The 19,636-nt window shown below is 38.7% G+C and overlaps 1 protein-coding gene across 2 annotated transcripts; it reads left to right on the top strand.

Annotated features, from left to right (window-relative positions):
• Positions 1-485: 485 nt before the first annotated feature.
• On the top strand, positions 486-19,400 carry obst-E (obstructor-E). 2 transcript variants are annotated; one of them, XM_067764491.1, is made up of 2 exons: positions 486-710; positions 18,580-19,400. In XM_067764491.1, the coding sequence occupies exons 1-2, from the start codon at positions 656-658 to the stop codon at positions 19,248-19,250; spliced, it is 726 nt and encodes a 241-aa protein (XP_067620592.1). In that variant the 5' UTR covers positions 486-655; the 3' UTR covers positions 19,251-19,400. The 2 variants fall into 2 exon arrangements, with proteins under 2 accessions (XP_067620592.1, XP_067620591.1); XM_067764490.1 differs by lacking the exon at positions 18,580-19,400 and adding an exon at positions 13,845-14,665 and having other exon boundaries at positions 496-710.
• The last annotated feature ends 236 nt before the right edge of the window (positions 19,401-19,636 follow it).

The following is a 19,636-nucleotide window of genomic DNA, read 5'->3' as shown; positions in this document are numbered from 1 at the left end:
GTGCTAAGCCTTCATCATCAGTACGCTTTAGGCATGCTGCGCTGGCCTTGAGCTCGATTCGAACCTTGAATGATTTATCAATAGGCCGATAAAAACAAAAACAGTCCTTGTTAATATCACAAAAATTATTGAGCTCGAATTTGAGCCGAGGAACCACAAAATTTACAGTGCTAAAAAGACTTTCCGATTTTGGTAATCTTTCATTATGTTATATAGCGAAAGCTTTTCGCATAACATCCAGAAATTAAAATTTTTATATTTTTTTTTCGAACAAAACCTTTCCAGACACCTTGTTTACTTAACTTTACATGCATACCTTTGTAAAACCTTTAAAAAAAAGTTGGGCACTTATCGTGCTCATCGTCTTGTCACTTTAACTGCTCTAACCTGAGATTATTCACTTAGGTATGTGCGAACTGGATTCTATGCAGCTTTTGCAACTTTTAACTAGAAACTGTTACGTACCTTTTGCTTTTATCCGCTATTACTTGTCACTGTAAGATTCAGTCTTAAACGAAAGCTTACGCCTAGTTGAGCGTTTTTTGAATAGCTCGCAATTATAAGAAAAGAAGTATATTATATTTGACGGCATTTTGAAGAATAATCCTTAAAAGAAGTTAACTCAAAACAAATTATTCCAGCAAAGAAAGTGAAAATGTTTAAAATTATATTAAGTGCAACATTATGTGTAGCCATGTTAGGCTCATTGGGTTAGTATTGGTGTTTTCATATTTTTTCTTTTTAGATTTAAGTGGTGTTGTAGAATTAAAGTGGTGACTATTTTTTTTTTTTATTTTTTTTATTAATTCGTTGTTATTGTAATTGGTTTCTTAGTTTGTAGAAAAATGAATGTTAAATATTATATTATGCTAGATTTTTTATTAAATTATTTTCCTACCGAAATATTTTATAACTACATACATACATAAACAAATTTATAAATAAATACTAGCCACAATTTACCTCCAAGAAGATTTAGTCCGAACTTCGCTTCCAATTTGCGTCGTGCTCCCTTTAATTCTTCCTACATATTGGCTTGAGGGGGGACCTAAATGTTTTATGCCGACTCCGAATAGCAGCTGTACTGAGAGGCTTTCCATGGCAGAAATACACCTGAAGTGTTTACCGAATCATTGCCGAGGGGCGATCTCTATAGGAAAACTTTTTTCTAAAGTTTTGATGCTGCTTTGTCGGAACTTGAGCCCAGTAATTCGGTATGGTAGGCGGAATATGCTACCATACACTATGGCGGCCGCCATATACATATTTCCAACTAAATGATTTTTAAAGAGTCATTATGGATTTGACAACAAAAGACTTAGGAAACGAACTTTGGACTCAGAAAAGAAAGACGATTTCGAGGTTTCGAGTTGGTGGTTTTAATAAATCCCACGCGCAGACATATTTTTTTCGACGTGCTAAATCTGAATATGAGGTCCACTTAGCAAATACGCTGCTAAAAATAGGTGGTTCTCAGATATTTACTCAAAATCGAGGGTTTTGTGCCAGAATACTGCTAGAGACACTGTAGGATGTGTGTGCTGCTGGAAGAAACGGCTGAGCGTGTTCTGTGTTCGTGTCCTGTTTGGTGGTTCCCTGTTTGGTCGTCAAACAAATTCTGGTAAAACTATTACCATCATCCAGTTTTCTAGCCCCGTATCACGATCAATTCTCATGGGAATGCTTTGGATCATTGGTAGACATGAGAAGCAGAGTTCGTAATATTTTTGTGCCGATGAGTTGTGATAGGCAGATGTTGCTGTTGTGTATCATTTAACACATACAGCTAAAAGCCAAGCAGCGACATCTATTTTCAAAAAAGTACGTTTATTTAAGGCAGTGTTGCCTAACTAAAGACAAGAAAATTGACAAATTTAATCAGACTTCCATCTGGATTTATCTGGCTCTAATTGTCGCTGTTGCATTACCATGAAAAATTATTTATCTGATTCAGGATCTTTGCGGCCGGATGAGGCTTATGTGTCTATGTGAGGTCATTATTGACCGGCCGGTTCAACCTAACCTCACCTAACCTCTAGAGTCACAAACAACTACTTGCAATTCTTATTTCTTCTTCTAACCTCAAAAACTCACTTTTTTGAGGTTGGAAATAAATTAAGAGCTAATTCTGACCATAGATTCGAGTTCAGCGAGCCAACATCCATGAGAATTTATCAGTCTAGTCCGTTGAACATCCCACTTTTTTTGTGGGCCTGTGTAATTAAGTTAGGTTAGGTTGAACAGGCTAGTTATTAAAAAATGTATCCAAAGTGCTCCCACAATTTGTTTGGTTTGGTTTGGTTTGTAGTGCATTCCAGTAATTTCCTCGATAATTTTTTTCAATTTTTCAATTGCTGTGTTCGATTTGACTAACTATAATTTTCTTCTACTTCTTTTTGTAGCCATAAAAGACATTTCCCGTTGCAGTTTTGTATGCCAATCAATTTCAGTCAATCAAAGTACTAATTATAGGTCTCTCGAAATTCGCACGAATTTTTGGCAATTGCTTTCCGCTTGTTATACTAAAATAGATTGAGCTACAGAAACTGCATAAACAAAACAATTGTAGGAACTCCTTGCAAAAAGTTCGAAATTTTCATAAAATTTTCTCAAATTTTTCGAAAACGTTATTGAGTTTTGCATAGTTTCAGCTACATAATTCATAGAAATTTTTTCTTAAAATACTGAAATTTTATAGAAATTACCACTGCTATTTTTCTGCTCGCTGCTGTATGTAGTTTGCGCGCTATCTCATTATTAAATCAGCACCAGTTCTTCTTTCTCCAAACAGAATTTGTTTCAATACATAGTTTTTATACTCAGAGTGCTTTGCACACAGCGGTTCGGTTGGTCTTATAGTCATATATCAATAGAAATTTGACGCGTCAACGCTGTTATTTAATTTTCTGATCAACGCCCTAGATTGATGAGGAGTGTGATGACTAGTACCTAGGACCTACCTAATTAGTTTCTAGCTTTTAGTATTATTATTTCTTCATGTAAGTATTGTTTTCAATAAAACGGTTTGACTTAAAAATTTTTGTTTTATTATTTTATTTTCAAGTTTTTAGTCTTTATTTAATTGCCTATTATTTCTCATTCTATTTAGTTCATTTAGTGACTTATTATTACAAGGACTCTTTCTTGACAATTTGTTACAACCTAAGTCCTCAATACATAATCCTTCCAAAGACTTTATTCGACTCTGCGCCCCTTATGCTTGTTTGTCCCTCCTCTAACTCCAAAATATTTTGATGTCACTTTTACCGGACTGTATGTAATATTTGTTCCAAATATGAGCTAAATCGGACATCATAGGTCGTTTTCTATTCATGTATGTATTATGTGTTCCAAATATGAGCCAAATCGGACCACAAATACGATTTTTGTGAATATTTCGATCCTTGCGCCACATAGCGGCGATTTTTTTCATAGGTCGCTATCTATTCTTGTATGTTCTGAACTATATACCAAGTTTCAAGCTTGTAGCTTTTCGGGAAGTTACTTAAATTTCAATTACAAAATTCGTGCCAACCAGCCAACCACCCAGCCTGTCAACTCAAGCTAAATAAAACCTTTTAAAAATGGACGAGATCGGTTAAAGACCACGCCCACTTTTATATAAAAGATTTGTAAAAGGGTCGTAGACGAAAATAATAAGCTATATCTTAGCGAAAAAGAGCTTTGTATTAATAGAATTTTACTTTCTAAATTGAATTATAACATCAAATTAGAAAACACTAAATTTTTTGAAAATGGTTGTGGCACCGCCCCTTTTATGACTAATTTTCTATGTTTCTTGAGCCATAACTCGAAGAAAAATTAACGTATCGTAATGAAATTGTGTACACATATTTTCCTTATAGCAGCAAATATTTCTAGTAAAAATGGACGGGATCGGTTAAAGACAACGACAACTTAGATATAGAACAAGTTTAAAAGGGTCGTAGACTAGAATGATAAGCAAAAAATAGTTTTGAATCAATGATATTTCACTTATCAAATTTTATTGTAAGAACAAATGCGGAGACATTTTTTTAAACGGGCGGTGCCACGTGTTATGTAGAAAATTAATTTATCTGAAATGAAATGTACAATTGAAGCTCACGCTGAGTATATAATGTCCGGTGTTACACCCGAACTTAGACACCTTTACTTGTTTAAATTTGTTATGTCGTAATCCTTTAAATATGCGAATTTCGCTCATGAAAGTAACCAGAAATAAATGTATCTGATATGCATATAAATTGCAAATAATAAAGTTGAACATCGGGAATAACAGGTGAATTCGGCTGACATACTTATTCCCAGTTGATCGAGAATTTGTTAGAAAAATTCAGATTTGTTCTGAAATAAACACATTTTTTTATGTAATTTATCTAACTATTTCGTAATGCTAAAATACGTCCAAATATAAATAAAATCGATAAGTTTGTATATGTACATAACCTGCCATGCGACTATTAAATATGTAAAATTATTGTTGAAGCAGTTTGCCTTAAAAATTATAAATAGCTTTACACCCTATATTCATTTGTTTTTGTACTTTCATAGGGCTTCAAGAAAAAGAAGCTTCACTTACTGTTTTGTTTATTTTTTTTTTTTTTTGTGTTTGCTTTTTGTTTATGTTTATTGCCTGTTAGGTATTTCACGTACGTAAAAACAAATCAAATTCTAGTAATGCTATTGCACAGAACAACAAAATTAGCACTTTTTCTTGCTACAAGGTTACCATGGAATTTCTTATGAAAACGACCTCGTACAGATCACTGCCGCTGATGATCCATATACTCCCGCACGTTTGAGCTATTTTTTTTAGCATTTAAAGCAAGATACCCACAAAGAAGGTCAGACGACTACAATTACTGACCTTTACCTGTCTCAGTCAGTCACACAAATCGATCAGTAAAAACCACCCTCGGTTCTGAATAAACACACAGCACATGCACATAAATATACACAAACATCCATTTTGACAATACCTGCTCATGTATCTACGAACTATAAATACAAGACACAATTCGTGATGATGGGACAATGATGTCAAGACATGACGGCAAATAATTCCAATATACATCGTGATAAAGCGTCTTTGGTCAAGTTTTAAAAAAATCTGGAAGTGTGTAAACTTTGGTTTCCTAGATAATATTGCTCCTTCCTTAGTTTTTTTTTACCACAGAAGTGGAAGGGTCGAGCTTTAGCAACTTGTTTAATCAACAGGTAGCAACTTCCTGAAGCCTCCGCGAAAAAGTGGTAGATAAAGAAATGGTGGAACTTGCAAGTGTTGATATGAAATGTGCCCTATTTTATAAGGGCCAATTTTCCAACCCCCTAAGGATGACAGCTGAGTGCTCGCTATAAACTATGCTAGGCGAGAAACAATTTTTATATATTTTACAAGCTTCAAACGTGTCTAACACTGAAATCTATTACAATTTTCCATGAGAAATAATTTTCATTGCTTTCTACCTTTATATTATAGCAACTCTTCTCGCTTCCACTCTATCGTCCGCGTTATTCATAAATAAAATAATAAAAAAAATTTTAAGTTGAAATGGTTTTATTGAAAACAATACTTACATGAAGTAATAATAATACTAAAAGCTAGAAAATAATTAGGTAGGTCCCAGGTACTAGTCATCACACTCCTCATCAATCTATGGCGTTGATCAGACAATTAAATAAAAGCGTTGGGTGCGTGCAATTTCTAAAAATATGACTATCAATAGAAATTTGATGCGTGATTGATGAGGAGTGTGATGACTAGTAGCTGGGACCTACCTAATTATTTTCTAGGTTTTATTATTATTATTACTTAATTTAAGTATTGTTTTCAAAAAAATCGTTTAACTTAAATTTTTTTTATTATTTTATTTTCAAGTTTTTAGTCTTTATTTAATTGCCTATTATTTCACATTCTATTTAGGTTATTAGTGACTCATTATTACAAGGACTCTTTCCTGACAATTTGTTACAATCTAAGTCCTCAATACATAATCCTTCCAAAGACTTGACCCGACTCTGCGCCACGTATGCTTGTTCCTCCTCGAATTCCAAAACATTTTGGTGTCACTTCTACCGCACTGTATGTAATATTTGTTCCAAATATCAGCCAAATCGGACATCATAGGTCGCTTTCTATTCATGTATGTATTATGTGCTCCAAATTTGGCCCAAATCGGACCAAAAATACGATTTTTTGGAATATCTCGATCATTGCGCCGCCTAGCGGCAATTTTTTTCGCAGGCCCCTTGCTATGTATGAAGGGATAATGCTTTAACTGTTGAGAATTCTCCACCGAAGCGCACCTTGTCATCAGTTTAACTCTTTAAATGCAGTTTAAAATTAAACCAATTGAACAACAAGTTTGTTTAGAAAAACTAATCTTTGGGATGCCACCTTTCATAAAAATACCATGGTCAGTTTATTGCAACATTTGCTGTTGCACAGTGTAATTTGTTTTTTCCCCGTCTTTGCTGTTATTTATTATCATTTTTGAAAGAGTCGTACACAAACAAATAACTGCTTATGATAACAACAATTATGTGAAGTATTCTAATAGCATTTAAGTAGATATGATAGTTGGGGTAAATACTAGGTAAATCTTAAAAAAGGCGCATGTAGAAATTGTGTACTTCTGAGTTCCACATGGAAACAAAATTTTAAACTTAAGAAATGCATTATAATTTTATTTACTAGTCATAAGGTTTATTTAAAAAAAAAGTGTTGAACCGCGGCATTTCTTCTAAAATTACTGAACTACGGTTTCGATAGTATATAACAATGTGGGAATTACAGCAGGAGCTTGTAGCATAAATGAGTCGTAGCGAGTTTTATAAAAATGAGAAGTCGTGATTTTATAAGCTCTAATTTACAGTGACTTTTATATTTTATACCAATTCCGATCTGCATCTACAGAGCAGATATATTTTTGTTGCGAAGCTTTCCATGGCAAAACGAGTGCCGGAGAGCATCCCCTCTAACAAAACTGTTTTTATTTTCTGTCATAAACAGGATCGGATACAAATCATCGATTATATCATATCGACGCTGTCAACGTTAAAGTCCTGATCGTTTTATGATTCGCATTCAATTTTAACACATATTGTTTTTTGGATGGAAGACTAAAGTGTTTCTTTGTCTTCGTGGAAGTCTAACAAATTTTTCAATAGTGCGCAAATTATACTTTCTCATCTGACGTTGTAAGCATACAGTCTTCTGCATCATATAGAGGAAGGGTGCGATAAGTGACTTGGAGTGCTTAGTTTTCGTTCGCCGAGAGAGAAGTATACTTCTCAATTGCCTGCTCAGTCCAAAGTTTAGGTTCGCGTTCCTGGCTGTGCCCAACGGAAGTCCAAGGAAACTTGCAGTTTCAACTGGGGTGGACCAGGGAGAAACGGGTTAGCATTGGTTCCACATTGCAATTAAAAAGATGGTTTGTGTCATGTGGGGACATGCTACAAGCAGGACGTATATTATGTACGTCGGGGCAGATTCTGGATAGGTAAGAGTGTAACCTGTTGCAGTAACCAGATCGAAGTTGAGCTAGAATGACACGCGTCTCTATGGGGAAGTTGTTTACATCTTCTGCGAGTTTAGGGTATCGCTGAGGACCTGTTTGTGCTTTTTTTCTTCATACGGCTGAGTTCTCAGGTGCCGATTTACTTCATAATGCTTGCGAAGATGACCTTTTAAGACCTTGGGATGAGTGGCCTCTTCAATCAGATGTCTTTTGGGATGCCCAGGTTTCTGGATATTCAGTAGAAACTGTTTGTTCAGCATTTCCTTTCTCTCCCTTACAGGGAGTACTCTCGCCTCGCTGTGTGAATGGTGTTCTGGGGACATGACAAGACAACAACGTGGTTGTTGATAAACAAATACGCTTACTCTTTTCCTGAAAACATCTGTTCAACACCAAATCCAGTTTCCGCTTCGTTTCCAGTGCGGAACAAACAGAACTTTCTACGTCAGTTTTGTTTAGACTTTATTTAATGATCGGGTTTTATGTAATGTAGTTTTCTATGCCTTATACGTAGTAGGTGTTGTGCTTGCCTACCACATGAAGCCGAAAATCGCTGCAGGTAATATCGAAAATGCTCGAAAACCTTCAAAAAGTGTTGTTGACAACAACAACAGCTTTAGAAGTATGGAGTTTTGGCTTCGTTTATAGCTTCGTCAACTACATTCTATTTAATCGTTGGAGTTAATTTTGGCTTGGCAAGGACTTGGTTAGATATAAGGCATGTTCTGTTGGAATTTAATACAAGATACATGTTATGGCAGGGTATTTATAATAAAAAAAATTTTTTACCAAACTTTTGTCCTTGAGAAATTTTTTAGTAAACTCGGCTGGATCTTCTATATTCCTTCAAAAAGAAGAGCTATAATCAAAACTCCTCCAAAGAGTTTGTGGCTGGATTTTTTTTCAATTAGATGGCGAAATAGAAAAAAAGGAATTTATTGAGCTCCTATTCGATATGGACTGACATAGTGCCAACTGCCATAATGTCATCCCCCTGTGGGTTAGGGGTTAGAATATGCCCACGGTAGGTATACCGGTCGTAAAAGGCGACCATAATACCATGGGTACCCAATCCATGAGTAAGGTGTTTTACTCGAAAGGTAGCAGGGTGGACGCGGTGTATCACCCTGTGGGACCCTAGGCAAGGTCTTATAAAAACTGCTACCGCGGGAGCAGGAGAAGCCAGTGTGATCTGGTGCACTGCATCGAACGATGCTTTGTACTCAGGTCTCACCTCCTGTCCTGGGATGGCCCCCTTGTGGGAGCATCGCGGTGGCTGTGGTTTCAAATAGAGTTCACTTATGACACACACTCTGAGTAGACTTGTTTTCCCTTGGGGACCTAAGACCCAAGGGAATTCGGTCTCATGCTTGCCACGGCAGTCCCAATTTCATTGAGAAACTGACCCTGAGGGGCAGATGATAGGTTGGTCACATCCCTTAATTTGTGACAAATATGCTGCAAATAAGTTGACGAAAGATGGTGAAGGAACGCATGTCTATCGTCAGCCGAAAAACAATCGATAATTGTACGAGTGGGCCGGTGCTCATCTCGTCTTTTGAGATGTTTGAGGCTGCTTTAGACTGCGTAAGCGAATAGGAGGCGTTCGCTGTGTGGATGGCCACATCCTATATGTGGTAGATTTGACGTTGTCAAATCACTGCAGTGTGGCGGACTGCAATGCAAGGATGTTGCTGGGGCAGGTACTCGGTACTTACAGGTCTGTGAGCGGAAAAGGTTGGACACATCCCTTAATTGTGGTAGGAGTTTATTTGGAGGCAAATCGGAGCATAATTGTTGCGTAATTGAGTGGAAATTGGAGCGAAATTAGTAGCAAAAATTGAAGCCAATAGTAGACAATATGGCACACAATGTTTGTCAACGTAGTGTGGCCTCAAGCGATGTCGAGGGGTATTGTTGAGGCGGGCACTCGGCACTCACAGGTCTGTGTGCGAAAAAGGTTGGTCACATCCCTTGATTTAAATTGTGATGGAGTTTTAAGACGGAGCATAATTGGATGCCAAGCTCACTTTGTTTGTCAACGTAGTGCGGCCCTTTAAGCAATATCTAAGCAAAACCAAGCTCCGTCGTTAACAATGTATTTATACATTGTTGTAACACTGCAGAACAGAAAAGGTTGGTCACATTCCTAAATTGCGGCAAAAACACAATATCTCAATCTGGTTAACTTGTTAATCAGATATCGAGATATCAAAATCAATGAAAGAGGGACTCTGAGGCAAGCACGGAACTCGCGGTGGAGTTGCCGTGCAACCGGGTGCCATTACCCGAAAATGGAAGAGGAGGATGGATAGTCCTCCTCGGCCAAACCAAGGCTGGTTGACTTGAACACCCCAGCTCACCGATTTGGTACCAACTTGTTGGGCCGAAGATCAACGGACATTGATCTGTGTTTTACACCGCAGGTAAGTCTTCACGACAGGGACTCCCGTAAGCACGTTCTTTCGTCTGCCATAATGTCAATTGACCTTATGATCACAACCCAAATATGGATTTCGTCGAATTGGTCCATCTAAATGGCCATAAATTCAAATTTAAAACGATCTTACAGTTATTTTAACTATAAAAAGAGATCTATCCAACTGAAGATAATAAAACGCAGCTGTAAATTCACCAGTTGTTTACATTTGAACACGTGCCCTTTTTCACATAAGCGAACTTTTTAACATCCATATTTTATGTAATTGCTTTGACACACACTCCACACCTTCCTTGTTACACCACAGCATCCCAAGTTAAGCGTGTCTTACTCGGCTACTTCAATGAAATATGAAGCAACAACATTTTTGCAAAAATACAATCAAATATATTTACTATGAACTTGCGATCAATTATCTAATCCAATAGGAAGCACAGTTCTAAATGCATGCATTTATATATATGTATGTATCTACACAAATATTAATACTTACATGTATATATTGCTAACGCAAAAATATAATTTTTCACAAGCGCATCTCTAATGTTGATTTGCAAAATTACCAGTTTCCGAAATGTTAATTGGAAGCGATTTCGCAATTTATTTCCGTAAAAGTAGTGAATAATAACAACTAACTGTTGCTGTCACATAAATTTGCTTACAAAAAAGTTCGTTTCTTAATTCTTTTGTTTGTTTGATTGCAATTGCTCTCAAAAATGCTTGGTTTATAAACAAAATGTATTTACATTGAAAATGTCATGAGTGTATGTATAAATAAAAAAAAAAATAAATAATGCTTCAGCTAACCAGATTGCATTTTGAACCAGCAAAAGCAAACATTGCCTTATTAATTGTATTTAGTGGTGTAGCCGCATATTTGTGGTTATCTTCTGCTATTGCACAAGGTCAACGCCAACGCTAGCTGGCGCGTAATAGTGACTAAAATATTGAAAATTATAAACACTCTGCATCTTCTTTATTTGAAGATGTACTTAATTTGTATTAATTATTGTTAATTTGTTGTTAATTTTTTTACAAAAACATTATTCATGAAATTTTATATAATAGCTACTCTCAAATAATGCGTTTTAATCCTTTTCCTAAGTCACTCACGTAAAATATTGTAAAATAGCTCTTACTCGGTGCGCCTCGCTCTCTTTCTCTCGAACTCCCGCTCTCCGTATGACCTCCCCTCTCTTTCTACTTCTTTTATATCTTCTTCCTTCCTTTCCCTCTTCATCTCCGTCTGCATATCTCACTATCTCCAATCTCTATCCCTCTTTCCTTCGGCATTCACCTCTCTCCTTCCAGCTGCCAGCACCTGTCTCACTTCCCTCCCTGTACATCTTCCTCTCCTTTTAACTCCTCTTGTCTCTGTCCCTCTGTACCACTTCGCCCCGCCCCCTCCCAATGTATTATAGTGCTTAAGTAGTCTTAAATTAAAAAAAAAATCTTTCATAAGAGCCTTCTCTTGACTTTAGGTTAGGTTGTAGTGGCTGCCCGAAATCACACATAGTCCAGTGACATTAGGCTCGTTGTGATGTCACGAAAAGACACCATTTCCTTTCTTCTTCGAGCCATTTTGAGGACCTTATAAAAGCTATCAATTTACAAATTCCTTGATGTCATAGAAGGAAGCGCTGCCTTACCCCTCTCAGTGCCGGGCAGTTGCACATTAAGTGAACCAACATTTCTTACTCTTCATCCTCCTTACAACTTTTGCAGCAACGACGATAAGAAGCTCCGACCTATAACACAGTCTTATGCTACTACTTCTACAAGCGTGGAAATTTTATCCATTCTTAGGGTGTAAACGTGAGATAATCTTTCAGGATCCTAATTTGTCCAGGTTTTCTGCTCTATGTCTAAAACCTCTGTGTTTAGAGCCATCTTTCATCGGCTTCACTGTTGATGTGCTCTTGCATGTGGCAAGGCCATTCTTCCATCAAAAGCTTCTTAGTGAAAACACGTCTGCCGTAACTGGGTTGTGCGCTGGGATTGGGATCCGGTGCGTATAAAGCGAAACCTCGCACGAGAACTCTTCTTTCTGATAACGATCATGAAACACGTTTTAAGTGCTATGATTTGAGGGATTGTACTCATAATGCCCGATGGCTCATCTTCTCGGGAATGCCAAGGCTCACATTACCACCATGCAGGAAAGACGGTGAGTGGGTTAAGACAGGTAGCACGGCCCTTCAATGTCTACTACAACGGTCATAGCAATGGAAGCGTCGCACGTAGTTACGGTGTTGGTTTTATGGTGGAAAAAAAAATTCGCATCTAAAAACTGTCGTTCACAGTTGTGAACGAGCGTCTCACCGCGATCTACATTAAGTCTAGATTAGGAAAGTCAGAAACCTATGTTTCTATGAATCGGCGGCAGTTGAAAAGTATGTCTTTTATGATAAACCAAAAAATTCATATATACGATCTCTTCCCCCGCCATGACAGGTATTTCGGAAAACCTCTGCTGTGTTGGAAGACAGGAGGAAAAGTACTTTATCTCACTTTGAGCTCCAAATTGGCGTCAGTTATCGTGAGGCAGGGATGGTTGGCCTGACATGCTAAGTAAAGGCCAAATCATCATGTGTGAGCCTGAGAGCTTTTCTTCGCCTCCCGAATCAAAATGTTGTTGGCCATATTCTGCTGCTTGCCAGTTTCACTAACTCCCCAAGAGTTAATAACTCACGTAAACTCACCATTCAGAGTGACCAACAACCTTTTAGAAGAATTCGTATCCAACCGGGGCATGTCCCTTCCGAATTAGCAGTCTACTCCCCCTAACCTTGTTTAAAAGCCATCTACAGGAAGATAACTCATGGGGCGCAATCGGAAATAATTTATCTTAGGATTCCTAAACGTGATTTTTCTGTATCGTGATTCATTTACCAGGCATCGGAGGAGTGAGCCGAGAGAACGTGCCCCGATTCGGGGATGAGGTCCGACGCCTCCTTGACTGTGGGATTAATAGGGTAAAATATAAAGAATTTTGGTCTTAATGTGCTACGGAGACGAGTATGAAGTCCAAAACCTTCTAACTCTCGCTACTCCCATTCGTCTCACTTTGGTGGTAATGTATGGATAGGCCATACAAACATTGGAGCAAGACTTTAACCAATTCGCCTCGCTTAATTGGCGGAAGCCAAGATTTATTAACCACTATGTACGTGGATAGGAGTTCATCACCTTTTTAATTCTAAATCGGCGATGCACTTGTCACGCTCATGGATACTCAATCTCTTTCGGGCTCGTTTTCCTCCGAAAGATTTCTGGATGAGACGAGCAATTCCACTTTACATTGAAATATTATATTCAAAGCTTTATGGTACTGAGAGGGGTCCCGTGAATTCTGCGTTCAGCACTACTGTCGTTAACATACAGTAACATTTGGTCTGAGTAACCTCAAATTGTGGACTAGGATGTTCTGGTTACAGTACTGCAGCTGCTTAAGGATTCTCCCTGATCGCTTCGGTTTAGAAGGCATCCAGGTCCGAGCCCTTGGAATAGACAGGGGAATCTCTCCCCACCTTCGGCCTCAAGTATAGCCTATACCAAACAAAACCCACCGGAGAGAATAGGTTCCAACCTTCCGGACCTTTTCCAGGTTGTAGCACCCCACCAACTATGTATTACTCATAATTTATGCATGACAATATTTTATAAAAATTCGTAAAACTCATAATTTTTCCTTACACTCATCCTTCATCTTATATTTTTGTATGTTTTTGTTTGTGTTAAATGAAATTAAAAAATTAAAGCTAATCATCATTCTACCTCACTCATCATCCTATCTACTCTGTCTAGGTAAGCAACTTTAATGAAATTTCTAATTAAGCATTACTTTTTATGCTCCCTCTCTCCTCTTTCTCATCCCACAGCTGGCGCTCAATGTCAAAGACCAAATGGCACTGAACCCATATCTGGCTCCTGCGATGCATACATTGAATGTAAGAATGGCGTTGCCGAAGAGAGACTTTGTCCCGATGGTCTACTCTATAATCCAAATTCAACGGGTTACCCTTGCGGCTATCCAATAGATGTAGAATGTTCACAAGGTCAAGCACGTCTACAACCACCACAAGCAACTGAAGAGTGTCCTCACCAATTCGGTTATTATGGCATGGGTGATTCACGTAATTGCGGTAAATTCAAAAACTGCGCATCGGGACGTGGCTACATATTTGATTGCCCCGAAGGTTTGGCATGGAACAAAGATACCTACAAATGTGATTGGCCTGATCAAGTAGAAGATTGCGATGCTGAAGCTTTTCTTGGATTTAGATGTCCAGCACCAAAGCAGTCACCGCGTGGGCAATTCATTGGCGAACAAGAATTAGAATATGAATTCTATCCATCTCCTGATAATTGTCAGGTGTATTTCATTTGTGTAGAGGGTCGCCCTAGACGTATTGGTTGTGGTGAATCGAGCGCTTTCAATCCAGAAACATCAAGTTGTGATGACATAGAAAATGTGCCTAGCTGTAGTCCTGAAATTAAGAAACTTGGACAGGATCTTAAGAATGCACGAGAATCAGCACGAGCGGCGGCAGCGGCAACGAAAAAAAGATTTTAAGGAACAATATCTACCTTTAAACTCTTATTTTTAAAAGCTCTAGTCCGTAGCGAAGGAGTGAAGAAAACTCAAATGTATGACTACTGTAAATATTGTTATCAATAAAAATCAAGGCAAGAAACGAAATTGTGTTTGTTTTTTTTAAGGTTGGATTTTAGCAGAAAGGCAAACTCTGGTGACCAGTATCCAATTGTGATACGACTGCTGTGAACGGAGCCCTTTGTCCTCCGTTAAATACCGGGAAAAATGAACCCTTGTCGGGACTTACTTACATACTTAATTGGCGCTTAATCGTTTAAGCGGCTATGGCCGTCCAACAAGGCGCGCCAGTCGCTTCTTCGCTCTGCCAACTGATGCCAATTGGTTACATCAAGAGAGTTTAAAGCGTTTTCCACCTGGTCCTTCCATCGGAGTGGGGGCCGCCCTCTTTCTCTGCTTCCATAGGCGGGTTCCAATGAAACTACTTTCTTAGCCGGAGCGTCATCTTTCATTCGCATAACATTACCCAAATGACCATGCCGGTACTAGCTCCATAGAAAAATGCATGTAATTCCAACCCGTTGCTTTTCCATTTCCACATAGAAATAGGGAGCTACGATGCAGATTATTTGTAAGCTTCCTTTCACATCTAATCCCCGCCTCCTCAATGGAAACAGATCCAAGCTAGCTCTTGTACGTCAAAAGAGAAAGTACAAGGCTTTGAAACCAAGCTGGTAGTTTTGCTCATGCGGTTATCTGCTCTTCAAAGTCCACAAATATGGGTTTGGTACGTAAAATCAACATATCGGGTTTGTTGTTTTTGAATTAACAGACATTCGGTAAAATTTATCGCATTGTAGTTAATTCAACCGAGTTGTTAGTCAAGAGACCGAATTTGTTAGTTATTTCAACAGCCAACAGTTTCCCGTTGGCCTCAGGTTATTATTACTAATTTTTCTGTTAAAAGAACTGATTTCATTGGTCATATCAACAGGCAACAACTGTCGATATTATGCAAATGCATTAGCTAATTTGAAAGAGAAATGTATGCTCACGGCGCTCGCTACTTTGTTCTTATGACCAGGCCGTCGCATAAATTTCTGTTATATCAACAGCCTAGTCTTCACTGTACACGGTGTACAGTGGACGCCTTTCACTCAGCTAGGGGATTTAGAATATGCGGACGATGTCTGTCTGCTAAGCCACAGAAGTACTGACCTTCAACACAATTTAGAAGCTGTCAACACACATGCAAAGGAGGCCGGACTAAGCATCAATACAGCGAAAACCAAAGTCATAAGATGCGGCTATAGTATTTCATCAAGGCCATTGACGCTTACGGTTGACGAAAATGAAATCGAAGGTGTAGAGTCCGTTGTTTATCTTGGTAGTATTGTCTCAAATAAGAGCGGTGCAGATGAGGACGTTCAGTCTCGCATAAACAAAGCAAGAATGGTTTTTGGGCAACTGGCAAACGTGTGGAGGTCCAGCCAAATATCTTTAAAAACGAAGCTTCGACTGTTTAATTCGAATGTTAAATCAGTACTGTTTTATGCTTGCGAGACGTGGAAAAGCTCAACTTCAATTCAGAAACGTCTACAAGTTTTTATTAATAAATGTCTGCGCCGAATCCTGAAAATTCGATGGCCGGAAAGAATTTCAAATGACGACTTATGGTCTAGAACAAATCAACCTAAGGCTACCACAGAAATAACCAAGCGTAAATGGTCGTGGATTGGTCACACTCTCAGAAGACCTCCAGTAAATATAGCCAGACAAGCATTGCGATGGAATCCACAAGGAAGCCGACGACCTGGTGCACCTGCGAAAACTTGGCGCAGAACTGTGGATAAAGAACTCGAAGACGCAGGATATACGTGGAATGACATCACAAGAACTGCACCTAACAGAATAAGATTTAAGTCGGTGGTCGAGGCCCTATGCTCCAATAGGAGTTGAGGAGGATGATGATGATGATGATAAGTCTTCACTGTTATTCTAATGTTAACGAAAATCTGTTATATTAACAGTTTAGTATTCCTAAGGGGTGACAGTATTAATTGTTGAGCTAACTAACCTGTGGCTTCCGTATGATTGAATTTTGTTTCTGTTTGTTGATTTGCAAGGTACATAAATTGGCATAATTTAATTTACCAGAAATTAGTTCGATTTTGCCAGCTTTATTATTTCAGGGTGTATCTTCTGTGGTCCAGCTGCTTTGTTATCATAATAAATCGTCGATTCATCCTGAAAAACGAATATCACAAAGGCGAAACCATTCAAGAATCCGTGAATCTTTCCACACCGATTTCTTAGTACTCTTTCTTTTTAGAGTGGCTAAACACCAAGGAAGGACTTCGTAATACAGATATGCTTGACATATATTGTAAATTTCACATGAGATATGGAGTGCGATTGACACACGTGTTCCGCAGAACATTATCATTGTCTCCGCGTTGGCGGTAAACCCAACGTCAGATACCAAACCATGTATATGTCTTAGCGATTTGCATTTGCTGCTTATGGTTGCTGAAGCTGTGTACGTAGTGTATTTGACGGATCCCTGATCAAAACGCCTGAGCAGTTGATTGATAACCAAAGTACTCAGCAGACATGATGTTACCTCGCCTTGCTGCGTTCACTCATTTAGTGGGGTCATATAACAACTAATCAGAAATATTTTTTTCCTGCAACTGCCGTCTTTGAACCACTTCACTCCGTAATAGGAATTTCATTGATTCTGCTATTTCGCTAGAGCGTTCGTTGTTTGCTGAAGGATCTGTTTGCTCTGCAATTTTTCGGTTTGCAGATTCTAAACAGTTGCCTAGATTCCTTCCAGAACTCCTCGCAGTCCACGTCTGTAACCAGGTTTAATACATACCTCACCTTATTTGGCAGACTACTCAGCTCTTTGCTCCACCATGGCGTAATCATCTATGGTATTTACAATACAGTCAGCCGACTAATACTTCACGTATGGGGCCCTAGTCTGGAGTCTGGTGGAAGATGCTGGTGAAGAAGAGCAATGAATTGAATTCACAGGTCTAAATGTAATTTCTACATATTGCCGCTGAATGTGTTCGTGCAAGTTTTGACCGAGAGAATACAACATATGGACCGACTTCAGGTCAACTATAGACTCGCAACTCTTTCAGGGAGGGAAGCGGGCAGTTAAACGTTATCAAAAGTGACCTTATGTTTGACACATACTAACTATGCCAGTTTTTGCCTTTCAAATTTTAAATATAGAACACACTTCGCAGCAGGAGCGCAAAGACCGTAAGACTCTAATATACCTAAAGCCAATCAATTTGATCAAATCGGAAAGACATCCCAACGTACCTTTTCGCCAGGTCTGCGAGCACTGCAATATCGCAGGAACTAAGTTGCGCATGAGGTTACCAGAGAAGGCTGCCATATGGACATAAACACCGCGAAGAAACGATCCCAGTGGTTGAAAAAATCCAGGAATACAGTGCCAACCAACCGGCATGATTGGGATACCTCAAGGTTCCTTTGACCATGCTTGGTGAAAAGTAGAACAACCTTTCTTCTTAAAGGGGTATACTTACGGTCGCTATGACACTTACTCTTCGCTCTGCAGACAAAGCGACTCAGATTTTTGGGCAAACTTTTTTCCATAGTCTTGCTTAATTAAGGGTGTGGATCACTCGCTGTTACTAAATGAATAGGGGAAAGTAAATGCTTTGATAGAGATTAATTAAGAAATATCTAGTTGGGCAAATGTACCCGCACTGGACACTCAGTAAGGGTATTCACAAAGGATTAAAACGTAGATATGTGGGAATTTCATATTCCCCCAGGGGGATGGAAACTGGATCGTTGAAGTAGCAAGAAGATTCGGGAAAATTTATATTTTAAGGTTTTTCGTAATCCAAAAATGTTGTCATTAGTTTAAAGTGAGATGCGATTTAAAAAGAAGAAACAAAAAAATGGGCAGTTCAATACTTCAAACTTTACCTAAAATGTTTATTTTCTTTTCACCATATCTAACTTTTACTTCAAGTAATATGGTTTCTATTTCTTCTTTAACCATATAGCTTTTGCCGTATCGCGCAGTTGTCCCGCGCCAAATGGCCGTTTCGCCGACGATTCCCAATGTGACGCCTATTTGGATTGTAAGGATGGCGTGGGCGAGGAGAAACTCTGTCCCGATGGTCTACTCTTTAATCAACGCACCAAAACGACAGGCGATTGCACATACTTACCCTTTACGACCTGTAAAGAACGTACAGGCCTACAACCAGCCAATGGTACAGATGAATGTCCCCGTCAATTCGGTTTTTACTCATCAGGTGACCCTAGCAATTGTGGTGTTTACAGAAATTGTGCTCATGGTGTAATGACGCTCACCAAATGTCCGGAAGGTTTGGCTTTCAATGTTGAGTCATATCAATGTGATTGGCCAGATCTAGTGTCCGATTGTAATGCTGAGAGTTATCTTGGTTTCACTTGCCCACCAACGGAATCTGTTGTTGATTCGGACAAAGAGGTAGATGTGGGTCCGGAAGGAGAATTGCACTATTATCGTCATCCTAAAACTTGCAAGAAATATTTCGTTTGCGTTAATGGACATCCACGTTTGTATAGTTGTGGCAGATATTTGGCTTTCAATGTGGAAACCAAGTTGTGTGAGTTCTATACTCACGTACCAGAGTGTTACGCGCTTTTGAAGGAGAAGAAGGCAGCCGCCGCTGCTAAGTTGGCTTGAAGGTGTTATAGGAGCTTACAAGGCTAAATATTGCCTTTATTTATGTATGTACGTCTTAAGAGAGCTTTAACTTTTTAAATAATTATATTTTTTATAAAACAAGTACTCATATAAATAATTTTTTAAATAAATGATGACGGTATAAGCCAATAGCTCCTGCTTTCAGCATCATAGGCTGCTCTCTTTAAGGATCTAATGAAACCCTAATCCCACAGGCGCGAAGAGTGATGACATATTTGCTTGGACAGGGCCGGTAGACAACAATGAAACGCATTCTCTACCTCAGCCGGACTGTCGCAAAATCGTGCGCCCAGAAGTACGAGTCATCTTACACGCACTCCTGGGCATCGGTAGATAAAGTGAGGAATCGACATATCTTCCTCCAC

Source organism: Eurosta solidaginis, chromosome 2 (assembly GCF_040869045.1).
Source record: "Eurosta solidaginis isolate ZX-2024a chromosome 2, ASM4086904v1, whole genome shotgun sequence".
Lineage (NCBI taxonomy): Eukaryota > Metazoa > Arthropoda > Insecta > Diptera > Tephritidae > Eurosta > Eurosta solidaginis.
Note: the sequence above shows the minus strand (reverse complement) of the source record. Positions and strands in the feature narration are given on the sequence as shown.

Coding starts and splice junctions, on each gene's coding strand:
- obst-E (XM_067764490.1), top strand. CDS start 656: ATGTTTAAAATTATATTAAGTGCAACATTATGTGTAGCCATGTTAGGC. Junction 711..13,844: donor AGCCATGTTAGGCTCATTGG/GTTAGTATTGGT, acceptor CTCATCCCACAG/CTGGCGCTCAATGTCAAAGA.